The sequence below is a fragment of the Bos javanicus genome, chromosome 16 (assembly GCF_032452875.1).
Source record: "Bos javanicus breed banteng chromosome 16, ARS-OSU_banteng_1.0, whole genome shotgun sequence".
Taxonomy (NCBI): Eukaryota; Metazoa; Chordata; class Mammalia; order Artiodactyla; family Bovidae; genus Bos; species Bos javanicus.
In genome coordinates, this window is record NC_083883.1 from 25,879,653 (window position 1) to 25,899,224 (window position 19,572).

A 19,572-nucleotide genomic window follows, 5' to 3' on the forward strand; every position below is an offset into this window, starting at 1 on the left:
ACAACTCTTTGCGACTCCATGGATTGTAGCCTGCCAGGCTCCTCTGGGGATTCATGGGAAGCCCATGGGGATTCTCCAGGCAAGAATACTGGAGTAGGTTGCCATGTCATCCTCCAGGGGATCTTCCCAACCCAGGTCTCCCTCATTGCAGGTGGATCCTTTACTGTCTGAGACACCAGAAAAGCCCACCAGAGGGCAGGCTATATTTAACTCCCTACAAGATGCCAAGAAATCTCAGTAGACCATATACTCACGCACCTGTTTTGGCCACCAACTTCTTCCTTTCTACCAATTCTTTTGATATGATGTCATAGAACATCTCAGTGCTAACCCCTGCCACTTTTTCACTGGGAACTGGAGACATGAGGTGGTCTCACTGAATGGATTCCCAACCCAGTTGAATGACTGTACTTTGATAACCATGGCTCCAAAACACTTGCTGGGTTATGACTTAGGAGAATACCCTGCACCAGGTGGGGGAGCCCAAAAACACTTCCGTGGAGCTTTTCTGCAACTCAGGCAGAAATCTTGGACCTGCTATCAAAGCAAAAAAGCCGGAGGGAAAAGGAAGCCAGAAGACGAGACTTCCCCATGGGAGATAGTTACCGATGAACTCAAAAGCCTCTTCAAAGTACTGCCGCAGGTTCTGCTTGTTGCTGTCGGTGGCCGGCAGCCGCTTGTAGTTGAACAGGCCTTTCTCGTAGTGGTAGAGGGGCAGGTGGGTGGTGACGTTGATGACGTAGCCAATGTTCAGCCGCTGCATCGTCTCCAGGTCCTGAGCGTCCTGCTCGTTGCCAAGGAACAGGAAGGGCAAGATGGGTGTCAGCTCCGCGTTCTCGATGTCGGGGGTGCTGGGGATGGATTGAGGTAGCATGCTCGAGGCCGCAGACGCGCCGCCCCCCACCTCCCGGCACTCTTGGAGCTGGAGGGAGTTATCACAGAGGTTTTCATGGTTCTGCTTAAAACTGCTAAGTCCACCTGGAACACAAACACAGGAAGTGAGAATGACTCCCCCCTCGAACTTCAGAGCTGTCAGAAGAATGAATGCGTGTAGTTGCTTATTGCATTTTTAGAAAGAAAATCAAAACACAAATGAAAATCCCTTGGGAGACCCAGGACAAATTTTGGAGGCTGCATGCAGTACTTTGGAGTTGTGCCTTTTATACAAACTGGGGCATGTTCCCCTGGAAAGAGTTCCACGAAGCATCAGGTAATTTCATTAGCCGCACATTTGATCTGCCCCTAAGAGTCATATGCTCAGTGGCCTATATACAGCCTTGCACTTTAGGAGCCCAGGAAGGCATAGATGACTTCCTCGGGTGTAGAATTTCTGCCAGTAACTAACTGGGCAGTGGAGGTGTGTGACTTGCACCCTTTGTAAGCTCACCTCACCCAGAAGGCCAAGTTTGCTCCCAAACAAGAGAGTGGTTACAAGCAAGGACCTTAGAAGAACCCAGATTATCTTGGTTATAATCCCAGTTCCACCACTTCTTGGGTCTGTGATCTGGATAAGTTAATTTCTCTTTCTTGGCCTCAAATTCCCCATCTGTAAAATGAGGGTAATGGCATATACCTCTTAGTATGATTAGGAATCTGGTATACAGGGATCCAGAGGAGGCAATGGCACCCCACTCCAGTACTCTTGCCTGGAAACTCCCATGGACAGAGGAGCCTGGTAGGCTGCAGTCCGTGAGGTCGCTAAGAGTCAGACTTGACTAAGCGACTTCACTTTCACTTTCATGCATTGGAGAAGGAAATGGCAAGCCACTCCAGTGTTCTTGCCTGGAGAATCCCAGGGACAGCGGAGCCTGGTGGGCTGCTGTCTATGGGGTCGCACAGAGTTGGACACGACTGAAACGACTTAGCAGCAGCAGCAGCATATAGGGATCCATACAAAGTATGCAAACCTCCCCCTCATCAAATGCAAATCATTTATGGGAATATATATCTTAAGGAAATCATCTGACCAAAGATATCCAGCTAGATGCATAAAGATGTTCACTATAGCAGTATCCGTTTTCTAGAAAGGCCAAGTAAGAAACAAAACCATTTTTGAAAACAGAAAAGTTGTCAGTCACCCAAGTGCAATATTATGTAGCCATTCAGAGTTGTGAAAGGACCATGAAAATAAAGACTATGTTTCTATTTAATATTAAATGAAAAAATCTGATTCAAAAATGTTCACCATCCACATGATCAAAAGCTAAAGAACCATGCAAAAAAGAGCACTAGTTTAAATTAGGAAATGTATGGATTATAGTCTATTGCTTAAATTTTTTCTTTAATATTTGTTAGATGTGTTTGTGGGTAAGCCAAAAGGATTATTATGAAGGTCAGATTACACAATGTACATGTAAGGGCTATGAAATCAGAGTTGACAGTATTACCTACTCAGTGAGCTCTAATTCTTATCCATCAGATACACTCTGGCCTTGCCTTTGAACACAGGCAGAAGCTGGAGATCGCCTAGAAGCTGAAAGTCATCAGAACACATTTACCACTCCCTCTCTCCTCCAGACGGATGCCTTACTTCTCTCTTGATAGTTTGAGGAGATAAGAGAGGAAACATAAGTGTGAACAGGATATGGTTGTGTTAAAATAAATAAAGGAAGTTGAACTGTTCACCAGTTTCTGAATCTATGTCCTTCTCCATTTCAAGTCTCATCTCTGTCAACCACATCAGGAAGCTCCAGGCTGTACCCCAAGACCAAGTCTCAGTGCTGCTCACAGCCAGTGCACACAAGTTGTAAAAACCCGGGAAATCATTATTTTTATTAAGATGCAGCCATGACTCAAAGATGATTTGAAAGGAGTAGTATCATGACCATCTGTGTCTAAGCCTATTTGAAAAGAAAAACAAGAGCTACAAATTCATTTTAATTAATTTCTAGAATTAAACTCTGCCTTTACATCTTATTAGTTTATTCTGCTATGAAATAATGATTAAAATAAAAAGTTTGTCTGGATCCAAAGGGATCATTTTTCAAGCAGACGGAAGAAATGGAGATTATCAGTAAAAACTTCATTAGTGAATATACCTAAACAAGAATTTGAAATTACCCACCGTCACCAACACAAGCTCCATGAAAGAGACTGAAGAGTTATTTAGAAGTTTGCTCAGCTTTGGCTCCATAAAATTCTAGTAAACAGTTCCACACCAGTTCTGTAATGGGAACCTAGTTCACTTTTTTTTTTTTTTCCTTAAGAAAAAGACAGTTGTTACACTTTTCCATATAAGATGAGAGGACAGAACAACAAAACAAACTCAAAAGAAGCCTTTAGGGGGTAGGTGGGGGGGCAGGGAGACTTCTCTGTGTTCTTATTTAGGGTACTCAAGCTGTAATTTGTCTTAAAAGCAGCTAGTTTGGGGGAAAAAAATGCATGCCAGAAAACCACACACACAGAAAAAAAGCAACATAGAGCTTTTTAAAATTCTGTCTCTACACCTCCTTCCCCAATGACATCAGCTGGAGACTCCCCACCTGCCCAGTTGCCATAGCAGTTACACAAAGACATACAATGACATCAGTTGGCATGATATCAGCTCTTTGAGTGCAAACAATACAAGAAGAACTACTTTGTTTAAGGCCTTTGGTGCAACTGTGTTCTGGGGAGCCAATGACGTAATGCTAACAGGTGGCATGAGCCTTCCATTTGCCTAATGGGGGGAAAAAGCCCATGGGGGAGGGGAAGAGAGGGAATTGGAGACAGACAGACACAAAATGCTCCGGATCCCAGGGGGTGCTCACGTGCGAAATTATGTGTATGTTTAAGCCATGTGGGAACTCTGTTCATCGAATCTTTGGAGGCAGAGTGCATAGAAAAGGAAATATTCTAATTCACACATATTAACTAGACAAGGAAACGTTCATTGAGGGATATGAACAAACAGTCTGTTCAACTGCCAGTCTGCTGACCAATGTCAGCATCAGTTCTCCCTAAGGGTCATGCACAGCAAGATACTGCAGTTAAAGAACTCTGAGGATGGTGCTTACAGCAAAATGAACCAGTAGAATCTTATAGTAGTGGCTTTGAGAGAGATGTCTGTAGGGAGGACTGTTTTCTTCCCTTAGGGCTTTGGAAGTGAAGGGAAGGAGGAGGGCTTATGTGGTTCTCTCTTCCAAAGACTTTCCCTCCACCCTACCTCACCACATTCCACAGAAGCTGAACAGACTAGTCACTTCATGAGGAGTTTTGATTACTTTGTATTTGTTAGGACAACATAGGAGCATTACAAGATGACAACTAACAACTGAAGTGGAAGCAGTGTCGCATGGTGGTTAAGAGAAGGGTGAGAGACAGTCAAATACAGACTGCAACTGTGATTGTGTCTCATGAGAGCTGTAAGACCTGGTACAAATCTCTTTTCCTCATTAAGACTCAGTTTACTGATCTGTGAAGTGGGCATAATATCACCTACCCAAATTGTGGTATAGGATACCTATGTAAACATATGATCGGGCATTTGATAAGTAATATTTCATTACTACAATGTCATCATTGCTGCTGCCCTCACCTTCAGCAGATCTGCTGACTCTGAAGTTTGTGAGAACCCTCCATGCAGTGCACTGACTCTGAGGCCAGACTGAATCCCAGCACTGCCAAATACTGGCAATGAGACCTTGTACAAGGTCCTTACCTCTCGGCTTCTTCGTTTCCCCGCAGGTGAAACAGGGTCACCTGCCTTATCGACAGTCTTGAGAATTAAACTGATTTATAAGAATAAAGTATTTTGAAACAATATATAGCACATATTAAGCACTTTTTTCATTACTTTGGAAAACTACCATTTTAAAGATCTAAAAAAAAATTCTAAGACAAATACCATGTGATATCACTTATATGTGGAATATAAAATATGACACAAACAAATCGATCTATGAAACAGAAACAAAATCATGGATAGAGAACAGACTGGCAGTTGCCGAGGGGGAGGAATTTGGGGGAGGGGTAGAGTGTGAAGTTGGGGTTAGCAGATGTAAACTTTTATATATGGAATGGATAAACAACAAACTCCTACTGTATAGCACAGAGGACTATATTCAATATCCTATGAAAAACCATAATGGAAAAGAAAATTTTAAAAAAGAATGTGTATATAGGTGTAACTGAATCACTTTGCTATACACCAGGAATTAATACAACATTGTAAATCAACTACATTTTTGTAAAAAAAAAAAAAAAACTAGATATCTCAAAAAAAATAAATAAATCTAAAGAAGCCAGAAAAGGAGGAAAAATAAAGTACAAACTGAATGAATAAAAGAGCTTTAAGATATGAGGTTATAATCCAGAAAAAAATCTGCTTAATATAAAGACTCTAAATGATAAATAAGCTAATGTTCCAGAGTTTTTATTTTAAAAGTTTATTGAAAACGAACTAGGAACCAAGGTATCTGAGCAATTTTATAGTTTAAATAATATACTTTTATTATAAAGAAAGCAACAGCATTCCATGTTTCCTAAACAATGAAATCTGATTTCATTTTCTTTGTCCTAGCTTTCCCAAGAAAAGTCTGCATGTCTTCGGATTCCTGGTTTTGCCAGAGGAGAATTGAGTGTTTTCAATAAAATCCCTCTTCTCCCCTCCCTCCCCTTCTCTCTCCTGTGCCCCCAAGTCCCACTGGCTGAGCGATCTCTATAGACACAGAACTGCTCGAAGTTATCAGTGCAAATATTTCCCAGGCATGGGCAACAGAACTGGAGGCAAACATTTCAAACCTTATCTCAAAACCAGGTTCTCTGCCAAAATGAGTATGGTCAGCACGTGGATTCTGAATGGCAACAACAAAGAATACACAGCACCCCCACAAAACACGTAAAAATGCAACTGGTGCGTTTCCTCCAACAGAAGGTCAGTGAGGTGAGAGTACCACTGAAGCAGTGGATTCTAGTTGAAGTGGGAAACCTCTCTCTATAGATGCATTTCAGCTCCTGTAGCTGTTTTGGCTATTCCAGCCCTAGAAACACAAGAGCCCTCGGTAATGTGATTCAGAAGCAGTGCTCTGGGTGGCAAAATAAAGAAACTGCATCCAAATGCAGAATCTATAAGCAAGACATTTCCATCTTTCAACGATGGCCAGCACTTTGACACACCAGCTTTTTGGCTGTACGCTAAGTTGAAAAGAGAGCATGTTCCAGAAATCTAATAAAAATGCTCACTGAAGGTCAGCAAATGGCATGAACATCCAAAGAAAAGTGGAAGGGGGTGCAAGATGGACTTTGCTACAAGCCTGCTGCGAGCATATTCTTTGTCATTCTTTGTTGTCTAGATTTTCTTACTGGGTAACTCGTTTTTTAAAGTAAAGTGGTGCTTAATGATAGTAGTTAAGAACATAGACTCTGGAGCCAGACTGCTTGTGCTGAGAATCATGGTTTCTTAACTAGCTGTGTTACCTTGGTGAGTTATTTAACACCTCTGCACCTCAACTTCCACACCCATTATGTGGAGCTAACAGAAGTGTTTATGTCATAGAGCTCTTAATATGGATAAGATGCTACATGAGTTATTACCACTATAAATGAGAAAGCGATTGTTAGAAGATGGGTCCTTATGGATACTATTTTGTGGGTCCTCTGTGGAAACTGGAGTCCATCTGAGCAGACTCTCAAGATCCTATTCTCACAAAGCCTGAATAAATTGGAGCTGACGTCAGGCTTCCAGAGTTGAAAGTCTCAAAGACAGAAGATGGGATTGGGGGAGTGGGGGAGTGGGGGTGGAGGTGGGGGATTGTTTCATACTTTTCAGGGAAGAAAATCACCCACCTTAACAGGAGAGAGGAATATTAGGATATTATAGGATATCAGGCATATAATCTAGATCCACAAAGATTACTTCTACCTCTTATTCTCTAAGAAATTGTCTTCATAAGTCATAGATGCAACAGGGGATTTTATGGTAGGAATGGTTTCAAGTTCAATACCAGAAGGTATCACCTAAACTGTTTTATGATCAGTTGTACCTCCAGGGAAGGCATATCCTTTCCTGAGGGAGGTGGCATTAAAGAGGGAGAATGAGTCAAAAGTACTGAGTCACCAGGTGTAAGGTAAGAACAAAAGGGATAAAAGAAACGACTTTGTTACCAGGGGAAGAGAGAAACTTAGAAGGCTGAATCCAACCGTGTTGCCGGTGGAGACTGTGAGTCAGAGAAGAGTATCCCTATGACCCTTAAAATGCTGTCATTTCATTGCTTACATGTGACCTGTCCAATGTGTGAAAAAAACATAAGCAACAAGTTACCATAAACGTTAAAACTCTTTAAGAAAAATTAGGATCTTGAATTCAAAGGAGCACATTTTTATTATTTGGGCAATATTTGTGTTCCGGGAAGATATATCTGTTCATTTGTTAGTCCCTTGCCTCATGGATTTTTTTACTGTCTGTTCTCTCTAATAGGAGATACAAGTTCTCTACAGATGTATTTTCAAAGCCAACTGTAGAAGGTAGTCTATTATATACCAGGCATCAGGGAAAGAGTGCAGGAATAACCTGATTTAAATCCTTTTGTACACAGGACTTAGCTATATGTTATAGGAAGATAGGTGATTTGTTGATATATTTGATACCAATAACTGTAGGTAAGGGATCAATCTCTCAGTCATGGATGGGTGATCAATCTCTTTTTGGAAATAATTTAGGTAAGTTAAAAGATATGTAAAAGGATCTCTCTGGTGTCTACTTTGCTGCTGCTAAGTCACTTCAGTCGTTTCCAACTCTGTGTGACCCCATAGATGGCAGCCCACCAGGCTCCCCCATCCCTGGGATTCTCCAGGCAAGAAAACTGGAGTGGGTTGCTATTTCCTTCTCCAATGGATGAAAGTGAAAAGTGAAAGGTAAGTCGCTCAGTCATGTCCGACTCTCAGCGACCCCATGGACTGCAGCCTACCAGGCTCCTCAGTCCATGGGATTTTCCAGGCAAGAGTACTGGAGTGGGGTGCCATTGTCTTCTCCGGGTGTCTACTTTACCTAGTGACAAATCATAGGTGGAAATTACTTCAAGAATGTCCCTCACAAAACTGTCTTTCCAAAATAACTATTACCCCTATCTTTACATTTAATAGTAATTTAACAAAGTTATATTTAGTGATGTTTTGAGAGGGGAAAAAAACAGAAAAGTCTTCAAAAATTTATGCCAGAATATTCTCAAATTTTGAGTTAATAATATGGTCCTTTCATTGAATTTTCTGCTGGACAAAAATCATAATTTAGACTATTAATGCTTACTTGAAATAGACATTCCAGATTATTTGCCATCCTTTCTACTACAAAAACTCAGTAGGTTATAAAATCTAGCACTGTGGATCAGCTAATACTTAGCTATAATATGTATCAAGAGCTATAATAATTTTTGCTCTTTCCTAAATCTTTATATAAGATGCAATGTGCTTTCAGCTAAATATTTGTTTCTACATACTTCTATACTTCTAATTATTAACTTGTTTGGGGGCTCTGACTTCTTGTGTTTTAAAATATATCACTTCCTTCTTTGACAGAATCTTTATGCTGCCCTTAATGGAAAGAATTTTTTTGTTGTTAATTCCTGCCTAAATATTTACCTCAAGAAAGCAAACAGAGTCAGAAAGATCCAATGACTTAGGATCTTTGATTTATAAAAACTGAAAATGAAGCTTTAATTGTATGCATTCCAAGAAACGCTGACAGGGGCATGTTTTTGTCAAAGTTTAAAAGTTTCTCCTTCTAACCTTATCACCCTATCCTCAGCTCAGAAGCTGTCCCTGCTCCCTCCACTCTGGCCACAATCAGCTCGTTCTCCGTATCTAATAAGTCTGTTTTGGTTTTGTTTTGTTTGTTTATTTGGTTTGTTAGGAGATAGACAAAGTGAAGGGGATGCAGAGGTATAAAATTCCAACTGTAAAATATGTAAGTCATGGGGATGAAATTCACAGCACAAGAAATATCAATACTATTGTAATAACTCTGTATGGTGACAGATGGAAATGAGGCTTAGCACGGCGATCATTTTGCAGTGGATAAGAATATTGAATCACTATGTTATACACCTGAGACTAATGTAATAAATGTCGATTATAATCAACAAAACATAAAGTGAGCTGATTTTATAGTATTTAAATAATAGATCAACAAAGCTACTTTAAAAACAAATCAAAACAAAACAAAACCAAACAAACAAAAAGCAACAAAAATGAAGTTGAACGTGGAATGAATTTTGAGTTTGGGATCAGCAGATACAAACTATTTTGCATAGAATAGATAAATAACAAGGTCCTACTATATAGCACAGGGAAGTAAATTCAATACTCTGTGATAAACTATAATGGAAAAGAATATGAAAAAGACTCTGTGTCTAGGTATAACTGAATCACTTTGGTGTACAGCAGAAATGAACACAACATTGTAAATCAACTATATTTCAATAAAATGAATTTTTTTTTAAAGTTACCTCACTACAGAATTGGTGGAGAAGAAAGCTGGGGATTAAATTTCAGCCTGCTGAAGTAGCTCTCAACTGCACACAAAAAAGGCAGTTTCTTGTTACTACCCTTGAAGGGTGGTGCACTCATGTTGCCCCCTTCTTAGCATTCGTACTTTAAGGCTTTAATGAGTAACTAGCGTTTGGGATAGAGCAGTTTAATTTGTGTGTATTTGAAGAACATGGGCAGATTGTTTGAGAGCATACTTTGCTCTCCAAGTATGTAAATACAGCCTGTTTCTTTAAATCTGTTACCTCATTTATTTACATTAGAACAGAAAGCACTGCCAGAAGCAACAGCTGATGACAGTCATACAATTTTCCACAAAGACAACAATTAAACAGCTTTGTGTTCTTTTAATGAGCAGATGACTTTTCTGAGAGAAAGCTTCAAACTTAAGATCGCTGAGTTCCCACAGCCAGGAGCCCCTCAGGTTTGGCAGAAATCACTGTGACTTTAAGGAAAAACACCCTTTGGCCCCCAGTCCTGCCAGCCCTCCTGTGTTAGCCTCTCTTTCCTCCTCCCCACCCTCCCCCTGCCTCTCTCACAAAACACTTTGGAAAGAAAACAAAAGGGAGCTTCTACCTGGAACATGTCTGATGCTTAAATGTCCAATGAATCCGCACAATATTTTTGAAACCTATTTTTAAAGAGTTGAAGTGAAGATGGGAAAAGTGGTCAAGCCTCCCTCCTGTCCCCCACCGCCCCCCACCACACACACCATGAGGCCCCTTAGTGTAGAGAACACCATCTTTACATCACCCTCCCGATTCTGCCTCCTAAAAGTTTCAGGAAGCACCATCTGGAAGGCAGAGAGATCAAGCCAGTTAATCCTAAAGGAAATCAACCCTGAATATTCATTGGAAGAACTGAAGCTGAAGCTCCAATATTTTGGCCACCTGATGGGAAGAGCAGACTCATTGGAAAAGACCCTGATGCTGGGAAAGACTGAAGGTAAATGGAGAAGAGGGCAACAGAGGAAGAGATGGTTAGATAGCATCACCAACTCAATGGACATAAATCTGAGCAAACCCCAGGAGATCGTGAAGGACAGGGAAGTCTGGCAGGATACAGTCCATGGGGTCGCAAAGAGTGGGACATGACTTAGGGCCTGAACAACAGCAGCAGCAACCTGAAAGGCAGGGGGTAGGCATAATTGATTTTTCCAAGTCGCTTCTTCAGCCTGAGGGGCAAGAGAAGTTGTCCATGCTCCCTTAGGCCAAGCCTGGACTGGTCAGAGCTGACCTCTATGGGTCTACTTGTACCCTTCTTCCCCCAGTCTGTCCAAAGTCCCACATTATGGTCCTTATTTTCATTGGGAGTTCATCTGCCATGAGACTGAGCTTCACATCCACTCACAAAAATGCCAATTAAAGAAATTCATGCAATAGTTTTTCTTTTCAAGACAGAGCTTTGGGATTCAATCAAGGGAACAACTTTCTGCTACAAAGTGTCCCTATCAAACTACAGATTGAGTATATAAAGGGGCTGATAGAAAGACAGCCAAGTTCAATCCTCCTGTTCCTGAAAACATTGAAAGTTCAGATTTCCTTCTGGTCCATCCACATCTAAACTTTACCTATTTCATCCCAGGCCAACCAGTTCCTAGAGAAAGGCACATCTCGAACACACAGCTCAGGCCTATGGGTTTTCTAAACAGACACACCTGATGAACACAACTTTTAAAATCTCTTTTAGGGACTTTCCTGACAGTCCAGTGGTTAAGACTCTGTTCTCCCAGTGCAAGGGGCCTAAGTTCAATCACTGGTTAGGGAACTAAGAACCTGGAGACATCAACTAAGACCCAACGCAGTCAAATATATAAATAAGTATTTAGAAAATCACTTTTATTTGAGAGCAAGTCCTCCCAGACATTATGAGATTTGAGTGACAGGCTCATGATGCCCCTTCCCTCTCCCCTCCTCTCTCCCTCCCCACCAGTCAGGGTCCGATGGGAGGAGATGGATGATCAATATATAAAACACAAATAAAAAGATAATGATTAATGACGATGAGGGCCATGAGGTGCCCTCCAGGTCTCCAGTGCTGTGAGAGGGGGCCGATTAGATCAGGTTTCAGAGCAGGCCTCTCTGGGGATAAAAAGGGATTGATTGGTTTGGAAAACGGATGGAGGGGAAGAGACTCAGGAGAACAGTTGAGGCAGAGAGGACCGAAACTAGAGGCCAAGGCAGGACACTCAGGAGGCCTCGATGACTCAAAGGGACAGAATGTGATGAAGCAGAATAAGGGAGCGAGAGTGACCAGAGGAGGCCCAGGAGTCTGCAGAGGGCCTGAGAGCCGTTAAGCAATTGGGATGTTAATCTAAATCATCAGGAAGCTCCTGAATGTTTAGAAGTCTGTAATATGTGATCAGTATGAGTTTGAAAGGGAAAGAGAGAGAAGAGTGAGAAAAAAATTATTAATAATTTGGCAGATGGTACAGTTTATCTATACTCCAAACCTGGGCAAAATTCATACCCTTCCTTTTGCAGAATACACGTTTTGTACCCACTATGGACTGACTGTGTCTCCCTCTGTCCCCACCCAAATTCTCATCCTGAAGTCCTAATCCCTAATGTGATATTATTTGCAGATGGGACTTTTGAGAAATAGGTTTAGATGCAGTTATGAGGCGGGGTCCTTAAAAAGGAGGTTAGAACCTTATAAGAAGAGACACCAAATACCTTGGTCTGTCCCTCTGTGTGTGTCTCAGATTGAGGACACAGCAAGAAGGTGTCCATCTGCAAGCCAGGAAGACCTCACCAGCACCTGACCATCCTATATCCTGATCTCGGACTTCTAGCCTCCAAAATTGTGAGAAAATAAATGTCTGTTCTTGAAGGCACCCCGTCTATGGTATTTTGTTATGGCAGCCCAAGCAGACAAACACAGCAATGCTTTGAATTCCCATATAGCTTACTTTTTGAAAATATAAATTATAATGCTTACTTTTGAAGTACCACACCCATGGCTGTGGACTGCCTGAAATCTGACCCCTGGGAGCCAGCTCAAGTAGGTACCGTATCTCAAATTCAAGCCAGAAGTGGTCCAAGGTCAAGATGGGAAAGCTGCCTAAAGCATGCCTGTGGAATCTTCCAGAACCTTCGTGCCACAAGCCAGCTACAAGCAGAGGAGCCCATTTCTTCCCCAAAACACATGTCTCCTCATTAGTTATACTCTCCCTGTGGATCAGTGCTGACCCCTGTCCTTCCTGCAGCCTCTGTCTGGGTTGAAGAAAGGTTTAGCTGGAGACTTTCTGTGTATCATGGAGGCCACTCGATACCATGTTAGGGCTTCTCCTCTGTTCACTAAAAAGCTCAATACCGGTTAATCCACCAGGAAGGATTAAAGAAGGGGGGAAAAAAAATCCATGAGATCATGCTGGAAGACTAGAGAGGGAAGAATGTTAACAGGAGAAGAGAGCTATAAAACACAAAGCCATGTTTTCCCCAAGAGCTCAAGCAGATAGTCTCCATGCTTGCTTAGGTCTCTGAAGAGAGGGGAAAGCATTCTTTGCTTTGCAGCGCAGGAGTTTAACTAATGAAGCACTGCTAAACAAACAAACAGAGGAAAGCCCAGGCAAGTTATTCATTAAACAAGCCCACTGTACAAAAGGAAAACTGTTGCTTAATGATCCACCTCCCCTGAGGACCAGCATTTATCTTAGACCCCAAATTAAACACATCACAACTTCACGGCAAAAGTATGTTTCCCAGAGGGATTTAAGTAGAGTCCAATTAAATAAATCTCTAGAAATATCAAGAGCAGGCCTCAAGAGAGAACATATTTCTACTGTGAAACATTCCCATTGGAAATCATGTTCGTAAAAGGTCATCTCCAAACATCCATGACAAGAGGAGGGGAAGAAAGGCAGGAAGTGAGACAGGGTCATGTGAGTGAAGGGTGGGTTCCATCCTTACTATCATGTAGGGAAGCGCTGGGCAAAGAGTGCTGTGAGCATCTCCGCTAGCTGTGGGTGACACTCCCACGTCCAAACAAATAGCTTTTACAAGGATGTGTTTTCATATGATCTGAGGGTCAAAGGGCTGTGGCTTAGGGAATTCAGGAAGTGGCAGGGGAAAGGATCAAGTGTCAACATCAAACCATGAGTTGTTTTACTGAACCAGTGTTTTCAGTTCACAAAAGGCATAGCAACAACTTCCTCAAGCCACTGAGCTGAATTCTATATTTGGCAAGAATACTAAGCAAGTCTGAGCATTAAGGATAAACTGCCAGAAAGAGCAGGCATGAGCTCTCTTGGCTCAAGGATTCACTGAGTCAGCTGTGCCCAGTGGTCCGAGCCCCACATGAGGGCTGAACTTGGAAAGATCAGCCTAGTGCCAGGTGAGGGGCCTTTGTGTGCGGAGAGATACATGAGTTTGCACCAGGTCAAAAGCTGGCGTGTCCCCATGTCATGGATCACCTTCTGGGATGAAAGGGAAGAAAAAATAAACCAGGAAGCCAGTACATCTCTGGCAGGGAGGACTGGGATCATATATTTTCAGTGTAGACTTGAGGTTCAGTGGAAGGTCAGCCAAGGTTGGTTCAGCCTGGGATGGGTGGAAAGGAGAGGTGACTTGAGAGGCACCCCACAGCTGGCACCCTCAGGTTGCCCAGCGCCCTCCCTTGAAGCCAGGCCTAACATTGCTCAGGGATCAGAAGTCCTGACAGCAGGGACTTGGAACACTGCCCCTCTCTCCATGCTGCATTCATACTGGGTGCTAGCTCTGTGACCCCTCTTGCCGCTTCTAGAAAACCAGGGGTTTGGATCGTCTGTAAGTTTCTCCCCAAAATTTCGGCATTCTATAATTTCAGCACAGTGTGGACAAACTGGACATCAATGAACAACCAAGAGAGACATTATCACGGGATTTGTGAACCCTAGATGACCTGCTTCCCACCTCAGGGCCTCTGCACGTGCTGTTCCCTCTTCCTGGAACTCCCTTCCCCTAGGTCCTCGTGTAGGTGATTCATACCTCAGATCAAACAGGATCCCATCATAAAGGTCTTCCTTTTATTTACAGCAACTTTCCCACAGATCTCTTTCACTATGCTGTGAAGTTTTAAAGTTTCATAGTCTTCACGGAGAAGACAATGGCACCCCACTCCAGTACTCTTGCCTGGAAAATCCCATGGACGGAGGAGCCTGGTAGGTTGCAGTCCATGGCGTCCCTGAGAGTCGGACACGACTGAGCAACTTCACTTTCACTTTTCACTTTCATGCACTGGAGAAGGAAATGGCAACCCACTCCAGTGTTCTTGCCTGGAGAATCACAGGGACGGGGGAGCCTGGTGGGCTGCCATCTATGGGGTTGCCCAGAGTCGGACACGACTGAAGCGACTTAGCAGCAGCAGCAGCAGTCTTCACTGATCGCTTATCTGAAATCACTTGTTAATTTCTTCCCTTGTTTTTGTTATTATTAAAGTGTGGATCCCAACAAAGCTGAGCTGTTGTACATCTTAGAGGAAACACAACATCACTGCCCTGTGGCTCAGGCGGCCTCTGCACTTTCCAACAGCATGATCTCAGCAAAGTTCCTTAGCCTCCTTGGACCCAAGCTTCCTCATTTGCAAAACAGGGCTAATAATAGTTCCAGTAGGCAACAATAGAGTCACTTCAAGGATTTAATGAACTAATACTGGGAGTTATTCATAGAAATTGGAAGTATGCACTGTTTAGCACTGAGAGCCATACCTGATTTATTATAGTAGGTGCTCATTAAATGTTTCGAGAGTTTAAAGAAGACACACATTAGTTGTGATAGGAAATGTCACTGAGGGTGGAAGAATAACTTGTTTGAAGTCAGTAGACCTGAATTCCAATCCCATCTCTGTCAATTACTAGCTGGGTATCCTTATACTATAACTTCTATGAGTGTCAGTTACAGGTAAATAGCTATTCCTAACTTATATCTCAGACTTCCCAGGTGGCACAGTGATAAAGAATCTGACTGCAATGCAGGAGACATGAGTTTGATCCCTGGGTCAGGAAGATCCCCAGGAGAAGGAAATGGCAAACCACTTCAGTGTTCTTGCCTGAGAAATCCCATGGACAGAGAAGCCTGATGGGCTACAGCTCATGGGACCACAAAAAGTCAGACAGGACTTGGTGACTGAACAGCAACAAAACTTATAGCTTCCTTGTAAAGAATAGAAACATTGACTATGAATGACAGAATTTCTTGACATGTTGATTACAAACAATAAACAGTATGGTTACATATTTATTAAAAATGTTTCTAGATTAAATGAGCTTTGGAATGAGAGGAGAAAGATCCAGTTCGTTGTAAAGATGTACTATATGTTGCTCAGTATAAAGCTAGGAATTTAAAAGATTAAAATGTTTTTAAAAATATATAGTCTCTGAAGATAAATCAAATGAGAGAAAGAACGAGATGAAGGAAAAATTGAGGAAATTTAGCAAAAGGCCTGGGCAGAAGAAACGTTTTAAGACTCCTCAAATACCCTGTGATAAACCACATTGGAAAAGAACATGAAAAAGAAGGTGTGTCTGTCTAGATATGACTGACTCACTTTGCAATACAGCAGAAATCAACACAACATGGTAAATCAGCTATACTTGAATTAAAAAAAAAAAAAAACCTGAAATGATGCCATCCCATTGAGACTTGTATAGGACAGGTACAGGGCCAGCCAGGTGAATTTAGTGTAAGGACACAGAAATCCTATCCCTCTCCCAGACTGGGAAGGAGGGCTGGAAAGGCTCATGGGGAAGAAGTAGCCTGTAGGCGTGACAGACAGCCATGCCTGAGGATGACTGGGGTCAAAGACAAATCATTCCCAGTGGCCTTTAACATTTTCTCCTCTCTCCATGCCTCCTTCTCGCTGCTGCAGCTGCAGCTAAATCACTTCAGTCGTGTCTGACTCCGTGTGACCCCAGAGATGGCAGCCCACCAGGCTCCCCCGTTCTTGGGATTCTCCAGGCAAGAACACTGGAGTGGGTTGCCATTTCCTTCTCCAATGCATGAAAGTGAAAAGTGAAAGTGAAGTCGCTCAGTCGTGTCCAACTCTTAGCGACCCTGTGGACTGCAGCCTACCAGGCTCCTCCATCCATAGGATTTTCCAGGCAAGAGTACTGGAGTGGGGTGCCATCACCTTCTCCACGCGTCCTTCTTGGAGGTTCTATATAAGCAATGAATGAATAGAAAGAGCCATGAACAAGTAGAAGCTTACTTAGGAGGGAGCACTCAGCTTGTAGGATGTCAGGGAACAGGGGGAGAGACCCCCACAGTCCATTTACACACTCATTTATTAAGTATGAACATGTGGGCTGTGGGGGACAGTACTGAAATCTAGTTGGGCCCCCTCCCAGCTAACTGGCTTGCCCAATGAGACAAGCTGAGTTAACAGACAGATGAGTCACACAGTGTGAATTTACCAGCCCCAGGGCCATTTCTTCTGCCTCCTGTTGAAGGGACAGAAGCTGAAAGTAAAATCAGCAATTCTAGGTTCCTCCCATCCCTCCCTCTCAACCTTGCACCTTTGAGCAAGTTACTTAACTCAGCAGCCATTTTAAAATATAATCATCTGCTAAGAGCTTTTTCTTCAAACATAGGAGTTTCCTCTTCTTTAAAAAAGACTGTTCCAGCCCTGGTTCTCTCACAGGGGTCACATTACTGGTGTTCTTGAAAGACAGAAACAAAGGCCTCAGAGACCTTCTGGAAGGTGAGGATCTCAGAGACACAGAGTGAGCAGAGAACGCCCAGTTTTCTGTGTCTTTTTGGTTGGTTCTCACAAACTCTTTCTAACCTTCCTAGAAACTGGGAGTTAGCTCCCACAGTTACTGAGAGTGGCAGTTACCTAACTCTCTGCAACCTCAAAGCCGAACAGTTCTAAAGAGCAAGCCTGGCATAGTGGTAGTATGCAGAGTGCCCAGAGCTGGCCCAAGTAGGTAGAAATCAAGTCACTGTGGGCATTTCAAGAGACTTCTTTTCCAATTCTGGAAGAGTCTTTGTTTCATTCCTTGTTTTCACTGGTAAAGGAATCTCCCCTTGCAGTAACTACACAGCTTAAGTTTGTCTTTTCTTAGAAATGAGCCTTCTAGGGCAGCCCCAAGATGCCCTTGTAGGAGTCCACTTTCTAGGAGCTGGTGACCTAAGAGGGCCTTCAGGAAGAGAGCCAGGCCTCAGCGGTAACAGAAGGGTGACAGTTAGCAGGACCACAGGGAAGACAGAGTGTCTATTTTAAGAAGGAAGGCGAAACCAAACTGAAAAAGAAAAAGAAAACACGTGGAATGATGGTTTAAAAATCCAAACCAAAGCCCCCAAAGAAAAGATCTGAACACAGCATTTAGGAGATGTCAATAGGACACGTATGACAAAAGTGAGATTCAAAACATTGCTGCTGCTGCTGGGTCACTCAGTTGTGTCCAGCTCTTTTGTGATCCCCATGGACTATTTAGCCCACCAGGCTCCTCTGTCCATGGGATTCTCTAGGCAAGAATACTGGCAACCCATTTCCTTCTCCAGGGGATCTTCCCGACCCAGGCATCAAACCCGAGTCTCCTGTGTGGGCAGGTGGATTCTTTGCTACTGAGCCTGGGAAGCCCCAGACATTGCAAACTACTTAAAAACCAACCAACAAACAAAAATAACTACAAAACACACCTACCTATGTTATCACCCTACAACAGTTTCCGGTAAGGAACTTAATCCCAACACCAATATTTAAAAATCTCTGGTATCAAAGTGATAAAAATGTAATATATATGTCATCACCCTTTATGTGGTATTGTTGGACATGAAGAAGCAGAGGGACCCCAAGAGTTGCAGGCTGGAAGGTTCTGGGCATGGTGGTGTCAGAGGCTACCCTGTCTCAGGGCCAAGTCTCGTGGTCAACAGCAGTTGCCAGAAGACTGAGTCATTTCACAAGTCTAGAGCATAACTGGCCATTGTCACCTGAGATGTGGGGTTAGAGAAACAAGCAAGTTAAGCTACAGTACTCTGTTTTCCTGGACACTATACCCCTAAAACATACATCTCAATGGAAAGCAGTCTATTCTTATAAAACCACACTGTTAGGGGCAGCCTGTAACTGCCCCTAACAACACAGAATCAATACAGACTCCACAAGTTAAGGGCATGGAACCCAACAAGACTGTCCCTTACTTCTGACGCCAGCCACAAGCCCAGGGGTTCCTAGGCCACCCGCACTTTTGACCAATCAGCTTAAAATTCTTGGCTTCCCACACCACTCCCCACTCAGGTTGGATAATTCACTAAATGGCTCACAGAATGCAGGAAAGAGCTTGATGGTTTTATTACAAAGGATACATATCAGGACCAGCCAAGTGAAGAGATACACAAAGCGAGAGCTGAGAGGGTCCTTAAACAAGGGCCTTCAGTGTCCCATGGACTCATCAGCCTTCCACTGTGTTCATGAATCAGAAAGCTCAATGCAGCTCTGGAGTTGAGTTTTCATTAGGGCTTCGCTACTAGGCCCCACTGAGTGAACCAGTCATGTGACTGAATTCAATCTCCATCCTTCTACTTCTTCCTAAGTGGAGCTCAAACTACACAGAGAGTCCCTTCCCTATAATCACATTGCTTTACATCTGCTTTGCAGTAAGAATTTGACTTTCTGCTGTGTGACTTTGGCAATTTACCTAACCTCTCTGAGCCTCAGTTTCCTCGTCTAAAAAGTAGAGATAATAATACTGTTATCACTACATAGAGGTCAGCACTATTCCATAGAAGTATGATGCCAGTTACTATGTAGCAAATCTTTTTTCTCATAGCTGCAGTTTAAAAAAGGAAAAAGAAATTGGTAGAATTAACATTAATTGTATATTTTACTTAGCTCAACATGTCCAAAATAGTATCATTCCAATGTGTAATCTACCATAAAACAATGATCAAGGCAATATCTTAAATGCTTTTTACGCAAAGTCTTTGAAATCCAGCATGTATCTTACACACACAGCACACCTCAGTTTGGACCCATCTCATTTCAAGTCCCATGTGGCTCATGGCTATCATATTGAGACACGGCTGCAGATAGAGATGACTATTGCTGTCTTCATTGAATGAGTTAATGCTGAGTGTCCATTTCACAAATGTTAACTAAAATATGTGTGTGCACATACACACACACAGTGAC

The 19,572-nt window shown here is 42.7% G+C and overlaps 1 protein-coding gene and 1 long non-coding RNA gene across 3 annotated transcripts in view; one reads left to right on the top strand and one right to left on the bottom strand.

Annotated features, from left to right (window-relative positions):
• The window catches only part of DUSP10 (dual specificity phosphatase 10), a 40,981-nt gene that overhangs the window by 3,645 nt on the left and 17,764 nt on the right, over positions 1–19,572 (bottom strand). For both annotated transcript variants that reach the window (XM_061382246.1, XM_061382247.1), the window contains exon 3: positions 607–978. In XM_061382246.1, coding sequence (XP_061238230.1) covers positions 607–978 — 372 coding nt within the window. The remainder of the gene's footprint in view (positions 1–606; positions 979–19,572) is intronic.
• Positions 934–2,622, top strand: LOC133227604 (uncharacterized). The gene is made up of 2 exons (XR_009729884.1): positions 934–1,210; positions 2,420–2,622. It is a non-coding gene; the product is annotated as an uncharacterized LOC133227604 (long non-coding RNA).